This window comes from Homarus americanus, unplaced genomic scaffold (assembly GCF_018991925.1).
Source record: "Homarus americanus isolate GMGI-L3 unplaced genomic scaffold, GMGI_Hamer_2.0 scaffold26351, whole genome shotgun sequence".
NCBI lineage: Eukaryota > Metazoa > Arthropoda > Malacostraca > Decapoda > Nephropidae > Homarus > Homarus americanus.
The window spans coordinates 7,412,284-7,433,870 of NW_024724368.1; the positions used below are offsets into that span (position 1 = coordinate 7,412,284).

Genomic DNA, 21,587 nt, shown 5'->3' on the forward strand with positions numbered 1-21,587 from the left:
ACTTTTTCTGTGAGTTGGAACCAATTACCCAATATCCCATTGAAATAACAGATTCGGTTAACGAAATTTTTGGTTAATTAAGGACTCTGTTACGAATTGTGTCCATTAACCGAGGGACCACTGTACAGCTCCTCCCCGACTTACGACGGGGTTTGGGACCCAAATCCAGGTCGTAAGTCGAAATGGTCGTGTCGAAAATGCTTAAATACCGGGTAATACATAGAAAATCTAAAATGGGCCTCTTTTTCTTCTCAGCACCACAAAACTCTCACTTTAAGCATGCCAGCCATTTTAAAGTGAATTACAAACGAAAATTTTGTCTGTGTATTGACGTTGGGACTCGAAAATACGTAATTTGACAAAATTTTGGTAAGACTGAGGCAGGTCGTAAGTGCGGGTGGTCGTAAGTCGAGTAGGCCGTAAGTCGGGGAGGAGCTGTATTTGTTTTGTACCCCAAGCACTTTTTACATCAGTTAGCTACTGGTCTTTTGAAAGACAATATGATGATAGCCAAGTGGATAATATTATGAAAAATAAGGTACAGATAAGGAGTACTATAAATAGACCATACACAACCAGAAGATTGCAGTTACCATACTTGAGTAACCAAAGATGGTAGCAAGTCAATAAATTATTCCAGAATTCTTCCTGGTTTTCTCGATGAATTCTCGATTTATAAAAGATTGGATTTGAATAAGGAAACAGACATTTTTTATAAATGTCTGATTATTGAGGTTACACCTGTAAATATTGTACGACGTACATTTAATCATTTATATGTACAGTGTACACATAAACTTGCTCAATATGTAAATTTTAAAATAAACCGGCATATTATGAATATTCGTATTTTTTGCCAAAAGGATAAAACTTCAATTGACTTGAGCTACCTCTAAATATTGTCCAAATGACCCAGGATTTCGCCTGTGTTCTTTTTTCATGGGTACGCAGTATTGGACCAATGGCCATTCCATTTAATCAATTTTAGAAATTCACCCCTATGCACTATTGTCACCCTACTGTACGTGTAATATCAAAATTACTTTCAGCTGTGCTTGCCTAGCTTTACACAGGCACAGTAATCCTCTTGTATTAGTACAGTAGGGTCGGGATATATTGATAGATAGGGTCCAACGATGTTCGCTATATACTAAATCGCTATACTGTATATAATTACACGTAATCAATGGGGAAAAATAGGGTTAGATTCTGGAGGCCCAAAAAGTGACCAAACTTGACTTAACGACTTCATTTTCTTACTAACTAAAGCACCAATGAACACTAGACTCAGGAACAACAGGCTATTTCAATATCAATAACAAGGAACACCAGACTCAGGAACACTAGACTCGGCAGCTGACGCATCATCCTGGGAACACCAAACTCGGCAGTAGACGCCACACTGCCACCCTCACTTGACAATCCCACACCTACATAAACGAACACCAAAAATATTAGTTCCAGTATTAAATATTTTCTATTAAGCTTTCCATTTTCTTCGCTTCACTTTTCATGTCACGAGCAACCCATTTACACTCGCTTTAGAAATTGGAATCTGCAGCAGCTGACGCGCCATCCCGACAACAACAGATGACACACTGCCACCCTCACTTAACAATCATAAACAAACAAACAAACAAAAAATATTAGTTACAGTATTAAATATTTTCTATTAAGCTTTCCATTCACTTCACTTTTCAGGTCACTAGCAACCCATTTACACTCACCTTAGAAGTCGTAATCTGCAGCAGTCGGCTGCTTTCTCGTCACTCACTCAGAAAGACTGAGCGGGTGAGCGTGAGTGAGCAGCCACGGTGGCACCTCTGGTGAGCAAATAACGCTTTGTTTGCCATGGCGGTACATTTGAAATATTTCCTGCCCGATTTCCCTCGCGAAATAAAAAAAATTATCACTACGTATACAGTATATAGGAAAATGTCAATAATTTTGGTAGCCGTAATATAAAAAAATCATTACAAAGATCTCTCGGTTAACGAGCGCTTCGGTTAACGAATTACCTTCCATAAGACTCTTAACTTCAGTTAATGAGCATTCCCTCGATTAACGAATTCCTTACTAGCGGCACCCAACATGTTTTCGCTTGCACACCAGCTGTCGTATCATTCCGCCACTACAGTAATCGGTTCTAGGGCTTAAATTCCTTACCATTTTAGTAAATATCAAGAAGGTTGTACTATTCAATCATTTTAAAAGTTTTATATTAAAATTTTTAGTCATTTTAACAATTATTGAACATAATTGAAGGACAGGAAACTAGTTTTATGCTCGCCAAACAGCCTGTCAACACACCAAACAGGCTTCAGTCTGTGTCTTTTCAGTGGAGGTAACATCTTGCTTCAGACTCTCTTCAACATAAATGCTTTTTTTCTGTGTTTTCAGTCAAATTATTGATCATTTTGACATTTATTTTACATATTGATGATATATGGCACAGTGCAGTGTTAATTTTAAGAAAATATTCTTTATTTACAGCAATTAAACTTAAAATATTACATGTTGAGATTGTGTTTGAATCCAGCATGGGTCCCAAGAAATCTAGAAAAGTGATTTCAATTCAGATGAAACAGGAAATTATTAAGAAACACGAAGAAGGCATTGGAACAAATGTGCTAAGCAAAGAATATGGCATGTCGACATCAACTGTGTCGACAATTCTTGCACAGAAAGACAAATCCAAGGAAGTGAAAGTGAGAGACAAATCTACCAGAGTGCTCAAAGGTAGAGCCCAAATTGCAGAAACAGAGGTGTTACTTCTCATGTGGATTAGGGAAAAACAGATGAAAGGTGATTCAGTTTCTACTGAATTTATTTGTGAAAGAACCAGGGAGATTTACGAACATTTAAAGACAGATCAACCTGGTTCTTCAGGCACAGACTTTGAAGATTTTAGGGCCAGCAAAGGCTGGTTCGAAAAATTTATGAAAAGAAGTGATATATTTAGTGTAGTTAGGCATGGTGAGGCTGGCAGTGCTGATAAGGAAGGGGCAGCAAAGTTTTTAGTGGAGTTTAAAGAACTGATGGATGAAGAAAATTATCTTCCACAGCAAGTGTTCAATGTGGACGAAACTGGGCTGTTTTGGAAAAAGATGCCCAAAAGAACATTCATCACCAGAGATGAAGCCTCTTTACCTGGGCATAAACCCATGAAAGACCGTCTCACTCTATTGCTTGGTGCCAATGCTTCGGGGGATTTCCGACTGAAGCCTATGCTTGTCTACCACTCTGAGAACCCCAGGGTGTTCAAGCAACAGAAAGTGGTAAGAGGACGGCTTGGAGTTTATTAGAAATCCAACCGTAAGGCATGGGTAACAAGACAGCTCTTTAATGAATGGGCTGTTGAGGTGCTTTGCCCTTCTGTGAAGAGCTACCTAACCACCAATAAACCTCCTCTAAAGGCTCTTCTCCTCATGGATAATGCCCCTGGTCATGACCCTCAACTTGCCAGAACTTTGGAGTCTCAATTTGACTGTCAAAGTGTTGTTTTTGCCTCCCAACACTACATCAATCATACAGCCAATGGACCAGAATGTGATCAGCAACTTCAAGAAGTTGTACATGAAGAAAATGTTCAGGAGGTGTCATCAGGCAACTTCCACTGATCCTCAACTAACACTGGCACAGTTCTGGAAGACACAATTTAACATCCTGGAGGCTGTAAAATTGATTGTGTCCTCATGGCAAGAAGTCTCCACTAGAACCCTCAATTCTTCATGGAAAGCACTGTGGCCATCAGTAGTCCATGATTCTGAGGGATTTCAGGATGAAACAGAGTTGCACCAGGAGATTGTGTCCATTGGGCCTTGAAGTGGAGGAGGATGATGTCGAAGAGCTTGTGATGTCTCATGAACAGGAACTTACTCCAGATGACTTGCAGCAACTGGATGAGATGTTAGAGGCTGACAGTGGTGAGGAGGAAACGTAAAGTGATGACCATATGTCAACTTCAGAGTTGAAAGATGTTGTTCACCACTGGGAGAAGTTCAGGAAACTGGCTTCAAGGCACCCAGATGTGGAAAAATCTAAACTACATTTGTGTTATGTTGAGGACACAGTGGTCTCCTTCTTTAAACATCAGTTAATGATGAAGAGGAGAGATGCCCCACAGACCAAAATTTACACTTTCTTCAGTGTAAAAGGCAGAGGGAACAAGATGCTAGCCCTCAGCCTTCCACTTCAAGGAGAGAGGATGTTCCTGGTGGAGAATCTGTCAGTCCAGAGGTTCCTGACATTTTCATGGAAGGTGACTCACCTTCCAAGAAGCAGTAAAATGCTTCTCCTCCACCTCCACTTCCTTCTCTTCTCCCTTCTCCTCCTCCACCTCCCACTTCAAATTCACATCAGCATCAGCATCCAAGAGCCTTCTACATAAACACCTCAAAGTAAGTGTACTTTACTACCTTTTTTGTTGACTTTAGGCAATTTTCGGTGAGCTGGAACCAATTACCCAAAAACCCATTGAAACAATGGTTTCGGTTAACAAATTTTTCGGTTAACGAGCAACCTTCTGGAACTAATTGTGCTCATTAACCGAGGGACCACTGCATTTAAAGTCGCGATATATCCCCACCCTTCTGTACTCTAGTATTGCGGTATATAAAATTCACCCCAATACTCTGAATACTGTAATATACACACATACAGTATACAGTACTCTCGATTTAACGGAATCCGATATAATGAAGTCTCGATTTAGCGAAAGGAATTTTTTCTGTTATTTTTCACTCGATTTAGTGAACTACAGGGTAGTTCGAGACTAATTACATTAATACACTCACACCTACAGAGACACCTCAGACTCATGATATGCACATAGAAACATTATTCATGGCTTACCTTAAACTAGAGGGTTTGGTGTTTGTTTTAAAATTTGTCTATAATTTCCAAACTATTTTCCAATTCATAGCTGCACTCTTTTGACTTTCTCCACCACACCACTTCCTTTCTGAGACTTCTGAGAGACTTTTGGCATGATTTCTAAGGACAGTAGTTAGTTCACAGAGATATAGACTGAAAGGTAGCAGTGAACAACACATGCAGTGATGGCAGGACACAGACTGAACGGATGTAAACAAACCCCACATGCCAAGCGACGCATTTGCCAAGTAATTTAACTGAATCAAGCTCAATTTAGTGAACTAGTTAGCTAAATCGAGCAAAAATAACGGAAATTCGATTTAGCAGAAATTTCAATTTAATGGAAAGGGGTGGCTCGAATTAGTTCGTTAAATCGAGAAAATACAATTATCATAAACTGTTTACCTCGCCACTTCCTTCTCAGGAAGCACCTATGTCAGCACAACACTCGAGTGGGCCAGTTCATCACAACACATCAAGCCTGATCTATTAAATTCCTCCACTGACTACTGGTTGGCTAACAGCCTCTCCATTCAAGGTGACACTTCCTAATTAAGACAAGCTTAGGAGGAAGTAACACTTCCAAGGAAGACAAATAAAAGAAGGTAACATCTCCTAGGTGAGACATATAACTTATAACCACTGAAAAGGGATGTGCCCCACTTAACTAAGGGTAGCCTCCTAGTGTTAATTAATACTCTTCTCTGGAAGGGATTCCCAAACCTCTTTTCAGATCTCACAAAGTGTACTTGGTGTAAATTGAATAAACCACAGCAAAGACTTAAGAAATGTTTACCTCAAGAACCTGTCACTTAAAGAGTTCCAAAACTTAACTCCAATAATTTGTGTTACAAAAGACACAATACTGCATACCGGTAACACTCTTAGTGCTGACAGTGAGAATAAAATCTGGTAATGAACCCCTACATCCCTTACTTAAATATTCAAGCTACATTTTAAGTACAGAATTGTAGCCCAATTTTTCTAACACCTGTAGTCCCCATAAAAAGCATCATTAGATTTTCTATTGCTACAATTTGAAATGCTAGATGAAATTCTTTGATATGATCCCCAGTGCATCATCATAAGCTGGTATGCCTGCTCGCCCTATCAGCAACGGCTAGAGACGGGTAGGATTGTGGGAGGAAGTCGTCCTTGTACGGCATATGGAATACTAGATACTGTACTTCAATATAACAAGTCCATTAAGCTATATTAATGCATGTATCATAGATGTAGAACCACCAACCATTCAGAAACAGGTCGTGTAACATGGCTCGGAAGGCCTCGAATCACATCAACCCCATGGCTGAAGATACTTGGGGGGACTGTACAAGTGAACATGTACAGTACAGTACTTCATGATACAGTACAGTAAATTGTTAGTTATTATCCATATATGACAAAAAACTCTGCACTTAAGAGATATTAGTTAATTTTTTACATAAAAAATTTTACTTGTTTTATTGATGAACATGGATGAATAAATTATTTATGAAATCGCAATTTCAGAGATATGCGTAACTTCATTTTTTTTTTACTCATTTACATGCACACACAATCTTACATAAAGAATGTGCAAAAAACAAACTTATCATAAAGTAAAAAAACATAAAAGAAAAAGACACTTTCTTCGTGTGTTAAGAGTTCACGCTAAGTAGGAGAGGGTGGAGTGAATATACAGTACTCTACTTAAATAAAAGCTGTGACCTCAAAGCTTCCACAACAATAACAATAAAAATATTACTAAATTAATTCTGCTCTAAGCAAGAACAAACCACTGAGTGCTAATCCATTCCCTTAGACAGATCAATGATGATATTCTTTTAATCACCAATGTGCATAGTACATAATGCCAAAGTGCACTTGCTGTTTCTGAAGTACAGTACAGTATTGTGTATAGTTCATCTGGCATCATAAATGTTAAAAGTCATTTGATACCATTATTCACTTACAGGTTTCCTTTTTTGATAATACTAGTGTACAAAATTGTAGATTAAACACTTATAATATTCAAAACTCGACTTAAAAATTACAAAACTCTTACATATATTTTATTGAGGCCAGCCCCCTTAATAAAATTACCCTGTAAAGAACCAAGGATAGGCAGTTGTAACCATCCCCCCAGTTCCTGGATAGATGCTTCCCCCTAAGGTCCTTCAGACTAAGATACTCAACCATCAAGTGTTTAATAGTCAAGGGGGCCAGGCAACCTTCACATACTGGCTGAGGCTACTGGGCCATCAGGCAGCTGTGTTTCAGCCTAGAGTGGCTATAAAAGGCAATACTGTACAGTACACAGTACTGTAGGTAACCCCAGACCACAATATAAATACAGTACAGTATGGGTATTTTGTAAAAATGAAGAATACCAGTAGCCTAATAATTCTGGATAAACCCTTACCTCTAGAATGGAAAGAACATTAATCACCTTTAACCAATCATTAATATATACTGTACAGTATACATATAAGCCTTTGAATTATAATACTGTATTTATATCAATCAACAGCCAAACAAATACTTTACCTCAAAGTTATACATCACACAGAAAGGCTACTAAATGTCACCAAGAGATATTCAAAGTTACAAAATGCAATGTTAACAAAACAAAACAAAACACTATCTGTACTGGTTTTCATAACTACAGTGCTGTACTGTATTCACAACATTCATTCACACAAAGTTATGAGAAGTTAATTTTCTGCATTGATGAGTTTTCCTCTACTTAACACTCAGTACAGAACAATTAAAAACACATGTATACAAAGCCACTCACGAGTGTTTATGCAATAAAGGATCAGATTCCATTTCGTATACAGTAATATAAAAAAGTGTTCACATTTAGAGTTATACTGTAGATGGAAAGCTGAGCTAAGAACTTGCACTACCTCTACACTCTGTGCCTCAGACCTTTATAACCAGTCATGATCATGTGGTCTATGTATGAGTTTGCAGCTACCAGTTTAACAATGAATTTTGTAGTATAAATTATACAAATTCATAAAAATAAGAACTTAGCAAAGGACATATTCATATCCAATTCTTCATTTTGTAAAATACAAAAGATGTAAAATGAATCTATACTGTACAGGTATTAGTATTATAAAGAGGATTAGTATTGTCAACATGGGCTCATATTACAGTTACTCCCTGAACTGCAGTCAAGGGGTTTCTCAGGGATATTTGTTTTGTTTTGTGAATGGTACTTGATACCCCAAGACCCCCTACCCATCACCACACAAAATAAATAAATAAATAAATATTATATATATATATATATATATATATATATATATATATATATATATATATATATATATATATATATATATATATATATATATATATATATATATATATATATATATATATATATATATACACACAATGCGCGTGATCCAGGTATATGCTGATAACCACAAGGAAAGAAGAAAACACGAAGTTCCCAAGCGCTTTCGTGTAATTCACATGTTCAGGAGCGAGTACTAGGGGGCAGTGAAATTTTGCTCAAAGCTGCACTCTTCAGGCATTGTTCCTTATACATATCTAAGACTCCATGCCAAATTTGAAGCTGATATGTCGAGGTTTAGTCTGCCGCATTTTCTACTGAAATTTTTAAATTTACCTACAGTACTAGCCAAACAGCCGCTGTGGCGGTGCAATGTTCTGTTCAGTGTTTATCAACTTTTTTTTCATATCTCTTATTTCATTTAAGTTGTCTTGTTGCAGATGAGTATGGTGCTATGTCTATATTGATTATCAGCCTTTTCTCATTTCATTTCTCAATGTTGTGTTACTGTACTGTAATGTAGGGGAGACCTGGGTAAGTTGCCGCTTGTGACCGATACTTGATTAGTGATTATGCTGGAGCTGCCATTGCTACTGCCACCTTAACTGACTATGGCATTATCACAAAGGATGACAAGAGTCAGGTTATTGGACCACATAAGCTGCGGGATGCGAGACAAAAATACCGATTTAAGAGGCAAGAAATTGAGATGGCTAGTTTAGATAATTTGACGTCACTCTATTTTGATGGTAAGAAGACCGCCACTCGTGTGATGATAAAGAATGAGAAGACCGAGAAATGGAGTTCGAGGATGATGGTGAAAGATCATTATGTCATCATGGTTGAGCCTGGCAATGAATATCTCACACATGTGACTCCCAAGACTGGACACGGAAAGCAGATTGCCAAAACTATTCACGAGTTTCTGGTGGAGAAAAATCTAACCCAGCAGCCCATTGTGTGTGTTGGTTGTGATGGAACCAATGTAAATGTAGGATCAGAAAATGGAGTCATTCATCATCTTGAAATGTTACTTGGTCACCCGCTCCATTATTTCATATGTCAGCTTCACGGAAATGAGCTGCCTTTCCGCGCAGTTTTTTATCACTATGATGGTAAACCAAGTGGTCCTGAGCATTGGCGTGGTCCCATTGGAAAGCAGATCAAGGAGTCTTTGTCTGAGCTTCCAGTTGTCGCCTTCCAGCCAGTCAGTTTCCCTGATTTCCCTGTGTTTAATGATGAAGTGGAGAAAGATCTGTCCTGGGATCAGAAATACCTGTATAGGATTTGTAAAGGAGTTATCACAGGTGTTGTTGAAGATGACTTGGCTGCTATTGAGCCAGGTCCTCCCTGTGTGTCAAGGTGGAACACCTTATGGAGTAGAATCCTCAGGCTGTATGTAGCAACATCAAGACCCAGCCATGAGTTGAAAAGAATTGTCATTACAATAATAAAGTTCAGTGCTCCAATGTGGTTTTACATCAAGATACACCCTTACGTAACACACGGCTCAAGGAACGTATTCCAGTCCCTGCTATATATGAAACACCTGAATAGTGAGGAGGAGACGATAGTGAAGAAGGCTGTCCAGAGAAATGCATACTTCGCCCACACAGATCAACTTCTTCTTGGTATGTGTGCAGATGAGGACATGACTGTTAGAGAAAAAGCTGTCTCAATGATAAGAAAAATTAGAGAGGAGAATCAGCAAAAGGAAGAATGCACTGGCAGATCTGAAGAGGAGGAGGAAGATTCTGATGCTGCTGTTGACGAGAATTTGTTAAACTATACTGATGAGGAGGGTAAAGATGGAGATGGGAATGAGGATGTGCCTCCTGTAGTCAACATGAGAAAGGTGGTGACTCCGAAACTAAAGTGGCAAGCAAAAAACTATCATTCCATGATTAACTGGAGGAATGAACTCAAGACTGAGCCTCCTTACATTGCTTCTCTGTCAAATCTACAGGTTAATGACATTCTTGAGACACCATTAGTGGTGCCCAAGTGGCCAAACAGCACTCAGGCGGTCGAGAGAGGCATAAAAGTGATGACTGAAGCTTGCACTGAAGTGACGGGATACGAATCGAGAGATGGATATATTAGGCAAAGATTATTGTCTAGGAAAATGATGCCAAGGTTCCGCACAAAAAAGAATTTCAATATGAACTTGTAATGATTTTCTATACGGTGTACCTGTAAAATAACATGTGAATTAAATCGATGTCACCCATGTAAAATTTATCATTATCCTGGAAAACATTAAATGACACCTAATTTTTGGTATACACTAAAAGTTGACAAAAAGTCGTTCGCGATGCGGCAGGGTAAGTATGCATGAAATGGCATGAAATTTTGCACAGGTGTTTGTTACAGCCATACAAACGATGCCTGAAAAGTGCAGCCTGCAACTCAAATAAAACAAACGATGCCTGAAAAATGCAGCCTGCAACTCAAATAAAAGTGTTTTTTCCCTGCCACCTACTGTACATTGTGCTTCCAATATCTTCCCAGGCAGTAGAATCTCCCTGTTTGGTAGCTGCCTAAAACTTTTAGTAATATTACTTTGATACAACATGATAAATTAGACAAACAATGAAAATAAACAAACAAAAGTTATTTACCAAGACCTCTCTCAGAACAGAGGGATGGAGGGGGAGGGGAGATAAGACAGCTATTTATAACCTGTCTTTGTGTAGGAAGTTGACCACACTAGAAATAATTCATTTAAAATTTATATTTTTTACATGACTGCGATTATAAAATATTGTGAATATATATATATATATATATATATATATATATATATATATATATATATATATATATATATATATAGTGGGGTATGCTATAACGAACGGATCCTACTACGAATATTCCTATAACGAACGGTTTTACCTATAAAACTGAGAATGCTATAACGAACGAAACTCCTACAACGAACATTATTTTATTTTTTTTTTTTTACTAATTTATTGTTTTTTTATTACAAGTATTAATGATATTGGTTATTTCAGGGGTTTAGATGCATATTTATGCACTTTTTTAAAATTTTTACAATTTTATATTATATTTTTCAGTGTTAAGTGGTTGTATTTGGGGGCCTGGAACAGATTAATCCTATAACGAACGAATGCTATAACGAACGAGGTTCTAGAACCAATTAGATTCGTTATAGCATACCCCACTGTATGTATGTGTGTATGTATATATATATATAATATATATATATATATATATATATATATATATATATATATATATATATATATATATATATATATATATATATATATATATATATATATATATATACGGGTATATATGCTGATAACCACAAGGAAAGAAGAAAACACGAAGTTCCCAAGCGCTTTCGTGTAATTCACATCTTCAGGGGTGAGTACAGACTAAGGAGAAGTACATAACAAGGTGTATATATACAGAGGAGGGTGAGATCAAGTGCACAATGGTCAGGTATTGGGTAATGACCCTACTAATCTTCAAAAAGCACCGCAGCAGTTGTAGTCAGGTCAGAGAGTAAGATGACCCAACCTTCTCGCCTGGTTACAAATCTTCTTAATTACGAAATTATCCAGTTTGTACATACCATTACTCAAATTCATGTTGACGGATTTGGTATGTTTAATGAGACTGGATTCTATAATGTTCCTACTGTCAATTGAATTACAAGGTAAAATTGAGGAGGCATTATCCCAGTCAATGCAATGCTTATTATCCCTCAAATGAACAAACAGAGCATTGGATTCCTGGCCTGTCCTAACACTATATTTATGTTGTTTAAGTCTAGTTACAAGATCTTTACCTGTCTGGCCTAAGTAAAACATATTACATTCCTTGCAAGGAACCTTATAAATGCAGCCACCTGTATTGTTGTGGGAGTTCTTGATTAACATTTGTTTAACAGTGCATGAGTTTTTAAATGCCACACTGACGTTCCAGGTTTTTAGTTGTAAAGGAATTTGAGAGAAATTTTTGTGAAATGGTAATACTAAGAGATTCTTATGGTCATGGGTGGGCTTGGGATCGGTTCTATAGAAAGATTTCTTAGTAATGTTAAGGCATTTGTCTATGAAAGATCTAGGGTACTTAAGGTTCAAGCCAATATTATAGATATACAGGTAGTTCTGCTATAACGCGATAATTGTGTTCTTGTAAAATATCGTGTTATAGAAAATCGCGTAATAGAAATAACAGGGCTTATGGAGAAAATAGGGTTAGGTGCAGATTACTCGAAATCGAAAAAATTTAGTAGTTAGCCTAACACAAAGGATAGCACAGTCTAAATAAATGTTACATTCATATCTAATAATGAAATCATACAGTAAATTTAACACTTTACCTTGAAAAAATATGAATGTAACTTGATGGGGGAGAAGGGTGATTTTGAGGTTGATAACATCAAGCTTCTCTTCAAGTGTTATATCCTTTCTTTTACGATAATCACCGGGAATTCTATCATCAGAATGCTTTTTGGAGATATTCTTCTTTACCATATTCACAGTTAATACCACAAAATTGGAGAAATAGTAAGCAAAAATCGCGTTATAGCAAACAAGCGATCGCGTTATACAAATATTGTTCCGAATTCATAAATCGCGTTAGAGCAAATTCGCGTTATCAAAACACGCGTTATAGCAGAACTCACTGTACCAGGTATTTATATTCCTCATCAATGAATTCCGGGCTGCAAATTCTCAAAGCACGTAAAAACATTGATGAAAATACTGACTGTTTGACTCTATTATGGTGGGCAGAATAATAATGAATGTATGAACACACATTAGTAGGTTTCCTATAAATACTGGACTTAAAGGTGTTACCTATTCTGTGAATCAGACAGTCTAGAAGAACCGTGATTGGGCCAAGCATCCTTACCTCCCCCGCTAGCTGTGATTAGTTTAATGCATTATGACGGCCCCACTGGGGAGCGTTAAAGCCCCTTTGACCTACCCGGCTAAGGTTATATCTCCGGCACTGTGGTGCATTTATCCATTGTTCCATAAGAATGGCTTCCCACTTCGACCAACAATTTCTACAAAGAAACTTGTATTGCTCTGGACCAGCCACTTTAAGCCAAAGAAGATAATGACGTCTTTGGTTACTAAATTAAGTACAACATCACAAGAGTTGAGAAAGAACAAGACAGGTTGATCTCGCCAGCATGGAAAAAGCGAATCGACTATCAGGACAATTTCCAGAAGTGATGCAGCCTAACGTAATCAACCATTGCATTACTTAAGAAGGATGCAGCCAAGATAAAGGAGCAACATGAACATCACAAAGTCTACAGGTGCTTCTAAGCACGCGACTGCCACAACCACGCGTTTCTCAAGACGGAAAAATTACTTGTGAGTCACTTGGTCTGCTGAAGAACGTAATGCTATGGCGGTGATGGCGCCGTTAAGGAGGTAAGCACGTGAACTGTGGGCGCTGCAGGTCACGAAGATGGGAATTCAGAGCCCAAACCCTTTAATGCTTCCTCCGAGGAAGGGAGGCTGCCAAGAAGAGGAATGCATCTACCACAATATTGCGGTGAAGAAGCTAGTATGAACGTGTTGCGCTAGGGAATTTCCTCCATTTTTACTGCAGATTATGAAGGAAGGACAACACTGACGCATCAGGTGTTTAACATGCAGACGAACGGCCCAAAAAAGTTACCCTTCCAAGACCTTCGCTAGAAGTGAACGCCAGCAAGGGTCGGTGCCGGAAGTTGTGAAGGATCGCGATCACCGGGCCCCTGTTTACCACCAATGCCCTGGTACCTGTAAGCTCGGGTTATCGGGGTGATCCAAATGGCGACGGTAAGCCGCATTTTTCAAGGTGAGATACAGGAATATGACCGCTTAATGTCCATCATTGACCGTGACGTATATGGATATTCTCTACTCTGTCCCTCTCCTGGTTTGATGACTGTTTCGTTCCTGACGTTAAGAAATTCTGTGAGCAACACGATGTTCCATTCAAGATTTTGTTGCTGCTTGACAACGCACCAGGACACTCGCCCCTACTGTTAGATCGTCACCTCAACGTAAAAGTGGTCTTCCTTCCTCCCAACACTACGTCTATAATACAGCCCATGGACCAAGAATTGATCTGTAATGTGAAAGCTGCATTCTCTGCCAAGAAATTTAAGCTCCTGAACGACTACACCAACACCAAGGAAGAGTTGCGTAACCTGAGTGACACCGATAGCAAGAGCGAAGACGATGAGGAACAACAGTTGCCAGAGCAAGAAGAACTTGTGAAACAATTTTGGAGAACATTCAACGTCAAGAAAGCTGTGGACTTCTTGGTGGAGGCATGGGATCAGCTGTCTGTAGCAACTGTTCATCATGCATGGAGACATGTGTTGCAAGGTATTCCGGGTGGGAGGCAGAGTAAATCTGTGACTGGTGAGGTTCAGACTGTTGCAGTAGCAGTGGACCTTGCCAGAGAAGCTGCGCAGAGTGTTACAGCTGCAGGCTTCTCCGAGACCACCAACGACGACATCCTGGAGGTGATAAGGGATCCTGATGTGACTACCGACGAGATGCTAGATGATGATGACGTCAGTGAAGAGGCAGGTGGTGCGTCATCCCAAGAAGAACGCAAGTTATCCCATAGTAATGTAAGGGATGCCATCGAGTGTATTGAGAAAGTCAAGCTCCTCCTTTCCGACGACCCTGACAATAACCGGTACGAAATCTTCACTACCCAGCTGTTGCAGACTATGGAGCCCTACATCAAGGTGTATCACGACAACATAAACACCAGCCGTCAGCAAAGCATAACCGAGTTCTTCGCCCGTAACCCACCACAGCCAGCCCAAGCCAGTGATAGTGACAGAGACAGTGATGATGACTTTGAGGGATTTGTCAGGGAGGCACTAGTAAGTGTGGATGACAGTAATGAAGACTCACCTGAGGGCCAGTAGCCTGCCCTCTGCCTCGGAACCAGCCTCCATTCCCGTACGCCGACCCATCTCTTCTACTAACGTAAGTGTTAACCCTAACCTTGTTTTTTTCTAACCTAACCTACAGTATATTATTCTCTTATTGATTGTTCCCTTCTATATTATGTGTGTGTGAATACCATCATAAAGTTAAGATGCTATTTTTACTAAAACATACGTATTGTGTCGGGAAAAAGTGGAGTTTGGGGGTCGGCCCGGTCTCAATTTCAATTAATCCCATATATTATGTTGTTCACTTTACGCGGGCCGCCGTGGGTTCAATTGACCGCGTAAGGTGAGGGTTCACTGTACATAGTTTGATGAGTTCGGTGAAGTCGTCTTTTGAGACTGGCAATGAAATATTATCCAGGGAATCTATGAGGAACTCCAGTAACCTTTGCAATAGGTGAGGCAGCCCTGTATGTATGTATGTATGTATGTATGTATGTATGTATGTATGTATGTATATATATATATATATATATATATATATATATATATATATATATATATATATATATATATATATATATATATATATATATATATATATATATATATATATATATATATATATATATACTTCACTTCATTAATATATATATATATATATATATATATATATATATATACATACATACAGTGGGGTATGCTATAACGAACGGATCCTACTACGAATATTCCTATAACGAACGGTTTTACCTATAAAATTGAGAATGCTATAACGAACGGTTTTACCTATAAAATTGAGAATGCTATAACGAACGCAACTCCTACAACGAACGCAGATGAATACGGGATTATTTCGCCTGGCGCATGAATATTGTTGTACCGCGACCCACAACAAGAGCGTCAGGCGCCATCTTCTTCTCATTGTGTAGCCAGTGCACCACTGTTATTGTTGAAATTTCGTCTTTTAATGTGGAAATTCGCGTTATTTGTATAACTATTTTGTTGTACAAGTATACAATTGTAACAATGAATCGTCCAAAGCGAGTGAGAAAGCTAATAACCCTTGAAACTAAGAAAGAAATTATAAAGAAACGTGAGAATGGAAGAAGCATTGCGAAACTTAGTGATGAATATGGGATGGCTAAATCGACTATATGTACGATTTTGAAGAATAAAGGGGAGTTAAAAACAGTGCAAGTGGCTAAGGGAATCTTTAGACTTAGCAAAGCAAGGTGTAATGTGATTGAAGAGATGGAAAATTTACTTTTAGTGTGGATAAAGGAGAAAGAAATGGCAGGTGGTAACATTAGTGAAGCTATAATTTGTGAGAAGGCTAAACAATTGTTTGAGGACCTTAAAGCCAAGACTCCCAGTGGAAGTGATAGTGCTGTGCCAGTGTTTAGGGGTACCTGCATGCTGAATAACACTAAGGTAAGATAAAATTCCGTATTTTTTACATTTTCCACAGAATTTTTTCAGTGTTAAGTGGTTGTATTTGGGGGCCTGGAACGGATTAATCCTATATATAAGGTACTCCTCGACTTACGACATACTTAAGAACGTTCAACTTACAAACTTTCAGAGATACAAACATCATCACTGAGGGGGGTTACCTGCCAGAACAGGTGTTTAATGTGGACGAGACTGGATTATTTTGAAGAAAATTCCAGAAAGAACAAACATTACCTAAGAGAAGAGTGAGCCAGGTTTTAAGGCTGTATTAAAGGGTATAGCTGTACTAAATATCCATAATCTTTTCATTTTTTTACAATATGTTTGGTATCTACAAGAGTAAAGTTGGACATACAATCAAGCCTCAGGAACGTAACTCGTTCATAAGTAGAGGACCACCTTCAGAAAGCATGATTGTAAATAAAATGAACTAGCAATACTGGATTTTTCATTTATACTCTGTAGATTTTATCACATTCTAATCCCAACTGAAGTCATTTATCCTATGTAATACTGTACCTCAGGAATAAACCTCAGAATTATAAAAAGTATTTCTGAAACACCCTGTAGTACTTAATTTAATGATAGTAAATAAGTTAAACCTTTATTTCTACAGTACCAAAGATAGTTTGTCTATTTTACAATACCTTTCAACACTGGAAGGGGGAGCGGCACATAATCACAGACTGTACCTGTTATGTACAAAAGAATATGAACATTACGTATGTTCCAAGCAGAGTGTCTGTACTTACGAGTCTCTCCTGTCATACATCTCTCACATGTAAACACTGAAGTCTATCACAAGGAGTCCTTCATTTGTATTTCATATACATAAAAGTACTGCAAACTGTTAACACATGAAGCTTGAATAAACTCCACTTTATAATACCTAAAAATGTCAAATATGTGGCAATATGTTCCACACAAAGCTTTATCAAGAGATAAGTACAGTATTCCTGTCATAGATAAGATAGAGTAATCATTATGATAGCAGCTTTGTTCACCTAGTGAAGTACTGTAACTATACTACATAAACACTCAATGGGTAAGGAACTTGCTTCACTTTTGGTATGCTGTGAGAATTTATTCTCAAACTTCAATTAATGATAATCTTTCAGACAAATTGGCAATTACATAAAGTACTGTAAATGTATGTGTATCTACACAGAAAGAGATGTGTTGTTTAAGTAGCTTACCATATGACATCACCCAATCACTTTTGTAGGGAAAATTTCAGTGATATGTCAAAACCTTTATTCAGAAATCATAGAATAATGTACTGTATCATACTACATATTAGACACTACAGTATTACATTCAAAGTTCATGCTAATCTACTCAAAAATGTTTCAATTTTACCAGCTTACATATGTTTCATGGGTAGACAACCCTAGATATTGATAATGTGGCTGTTTTAATTATCTATAATATTGTTTCTTCTTAAAGATTTACAATGTCCATTATGCCCAATCATAAATAAAACAGCTTTAACTATGCTGGTGATTACCCAGCTTCAGAACAATTGTTGTCCACAAGCTACAGTACTACCAAACCTAAGAAACATCTACCAAAATTAAGTCTTTGGGCATACTATAGCCTGGCAAGTTATTCTATCTAGCTTCTAACCCATCACTGTGTCTAGTAATTTGGGAAAATTTATAGTTTTCCAGTCCAAGAAAGAATTCATTTCAAATTGTGTTCTAAACAGGAGTGGGAGTTGAGCAGGCAATCTTAGCAGCAAGAACTGACTCAAGCTCAACACACTTAATATGACTGTCAAGACCTGAGTGACACAAGTCACTTTGGGTAGTGTGGAAGACCATAACACAAATAACAGGTCACAGTTGACTTATTCATTATCTGAGATGACATGACATTTTTTGCAACTATTTTGTCCATGTGCGAGTCAATAATTATTTCACATGAAGCTAATCCTTTACCCGAGATGACTTGTATTTCTCCACTCTATGCGTAATTTTTATTAGAACATTCTTCTCTGCTTCTTATGGTACAGGACATTACTGTGAATTATCCATATTCCATTCCAGTGGGGTTTTTTCTGTGTCAGTTTGCTCGTTTTATGCTTATATCACTCACAACCACCACATGTTAAATTGACAAAGTACAGGTATGTTTCAAAGAAGAGGAAAGCGGACAGTGAATGAAAAGTACAATACAAGTATTCAACTAAGAAAGATCTTCTAAATATTTCATATTAACCCTCCCACTGCTGGATGATAAAATGTTCATCGTCTGTTTCAATACACACAGGAGTCAGCTCAGTGACCGAGATCCCACACTCGACTGGACCCCCCCCCTCGTAAAGAAATGTTTATTTCCTCTTTATTCTTGACTTTATGGTACGAAATTTTTTCATTCTATAGTATATAGGATGATGTTTGTGCATAAGTGAGCATATATACAGTACAGGTACATATATTAGTTAACCAGACCTCTCTCTCTCTCTAATACCAGGAAATAAAATTTGGCTTGGAATTTTTCCGGAAAAATTCACTCAATTCCGGGTCTGTGAACGAGTTTTTTCTTAGGTTGAAAATCAGGCACATTTTCTCAGAAAATTCCAAAAAGGTTATGAGAAAATCTCTCCGTTCTGGGCCTGGGAATAAATTTTCAGGGAGTTGAGAGAGTGCATCATGCCCCAATGCATCCCCACAAGTCAGATGCATGGGTGGCCTAGCTGCCATTGTAGGGAATGGGACAACTGGCCGCCGCCCAACTGGCCGCGGGAAACTCGCCGCGGGAAACTCGCCGCGGCCGACTGGCCGCCGCGGACTGGGGGTAAACTGCAAACGCCTATTTAGGTTAGGTTAGGTTAGGTTAGGTTAGGTTGTCAACAAAAAGTTCCATATGGCGGCCAGTCGGCCGCGGCGAGTTTCCCGCGGCCAGTTGGGCTGTGGCCAGATGGCGGCGGCCAGTTGTCCTAGACCCGCCATTGTAGAAGGTTGATCCCTCGCTAGCTGGTGTTTTTGTGTACAATTGTGTTGTACAGTGCTGCACATTACTGTACCAGAGCAAAATCAGCACTGTTAAGAACATAAAAAATTATTGCAGTTACGAATACTCTCTATACTGTACATTCAATAGGTAGGAAACACTGGAGCACCTTAGACTTCATCTCTATTCAAGACAACTTCAGGTCATGAGACCCACTATTTAACCACCCAGACAATGGGTGACCTGACACTGCATCAGGTCAGGTCAGGTCAGTAGCATGACCCACTAATCTCCCACCCCACCTCCACTGCCTACTCTAGGCTAAAGATGACAGCATCTGCTGGTGAGTACAGTAGACTATACAGTAAAGTAATAGTACAGTAAACATTATTATGTTTACAGTATTAACAATACAGTAATTCCTCGTTGAACGTTGCCTCCGACAACGTCGTTTCGTTATAACGTTGCTACTCTTTAGATACCCATGATTCGGACAACGTCCCTCCGATTCGGTATAAAGTCGTTACGGACTACTTTGTACGGTGCTTCACCCTCTCTCATCCAGTCAGAGCGGGAGGAGAAGCCACCCTCCGGGTATCAATGACTCACCACCCTCCTCCGCTCCACTACCCACCACACACTCGCTCCACTACCCACCACACACTCGCTCCAATACCCACCACACACTCGCTCCACTTCCGTCCATCAGTGAGTACAATACAAAATGATTTAGTTTATCTTTTTGGATGTATAATATATAATATTTTCTATAAAAATTCTATTGAATTTATTTACTGTATATGTAATGTATTTTATGGGGCAAAGGGAGGCTCCAATAACCCCTGTATTTTAACTATTTCACACAGAGAAAATTTATTCCGTTAACATCGTTTCCTTTAACGTTGCGGTTTTCAGGGACAGAACCACGACGTTAAGGGAGGACTTACTGTATATTGTATGCGTACAGTAATATTTGTGTAAATAAATGCAGCTACATGTGAGATGCTTCATTTAGACTTGAAAATTTTCCTGTCAAGAGAGGAAAATTCCACTTTCTTGGCTGTAACACAGCTCCATTTATGCCAATAGTATAGATATTTTTTTTTAAATAAATTTATTTAACCAAACTTTTAGATAAACTATTCAGGATAATTTGGGTAAAAAAATGGTGTCCAACTTAATTAGAACTAATTTTATTGGCCTCTATATAAAAATTTCTTATGTTTTTATAAAAGAATACTGTTGTCTCCATCCTTATACTGTATTGTTGAAATACAGTATTTTGTTTAAGGACCTCTTATTGGAAAAACCTTGTAGAGAATTTATTCTGGATAATTGTGGTATCAAATTCATTTCTCTAACACAATTAGAAGAGATGCTGTGAATAAAATCTTATACAGTACACTTTTTTGCTAGGGAAAAGGAGGTGGTGGTGTGACTGAGTGAGAGGGAGGGGCAACTCTTAGAGGAAGAAGCTAACTGTGCAGAACCCCTACAAAGGGTTACCTCTCACCCAGTGCTTGTTACCATCTCCTGCCTCTCACTCATTTTGTCATTCATGATATAATATTGTTTATTTGTTATTCATTAATTAGTAAAGATATGTTACAGAAATAATCTGTACTTTCTGTTTAATATGGCAGGTGGCCCCCGTTTGAGGGGCAGAGCCCCAAAGCTATGAAGTTAGGTAGGTTTCTTTGGTTGGTTAGTTCTTTGTCTCTGACATTTTCTCATAAATGGGAATTTTTCAAAGAAAATGAAGGTCAGATTTAGACAAAGCACACCCGAAAAATATATTTCCTGGTAAAAAACAAATTTTTACCAAATATTTATAGCAGTACCTAGGTACTTACCTTACTTACTTTTATCCTCTTCACCACTGATGGGCTCGTTAGCCGCTTGGGTGATCGGTCACGTCTCTGTTACGCACTGTTGGCAAGTACTGGGCATGCACCGGCTCCTGAATATACCTGAACCTGCTCCAGTGTTGGTCAAGTCCTGTCTTGAAAGAGCTCACACTCGGTGCCGTCACAACACTTTCTGGTAGATTGTTCCAAGAGTTCACAACTCTCACTCCGAAAAAGTTTGCCCTCACAGTTTTCTGGACCTGCG

General features: G+C 38.4%; 1 protein-coding gene across 15 annotated transcripts in view; it reads right to left on the reverse strand.

Moving 5' to 3' along the window:
- The window catches only part of LOC121864252 (dnaJ homolog subfamily C member 5-like), a 102,941-nt gene that overhangs the window by 78,192 nt on the left and 3,162 nt on the right, over positions 1-21,587 (reverse strand). For 13 of the 15 annotated variants that reach the window (XM_042363329.1, XM_042363326.1, XM_042363323.1 and 10 more), the window contains exon 1: positions 7,655-7,778. The exons of 1 other annotated variant lie outside the window; for it this stretch is intronic. In XM_042363329.1, coding sequence (XP_042219263.1) covers positions 7,655-7,686 — 32 coding nt within the window. In that variant the 5' untranslated portion in view covers positions 7,687-7,778. Of the gene's footprint in view, positions 1-7,654; positions 7,779-17,272; positions 17,408-21,587 lie in introns of those variants that run through there. One more of the 15 variants, XM_042363316.1, reaches the window with a different exon arrangement.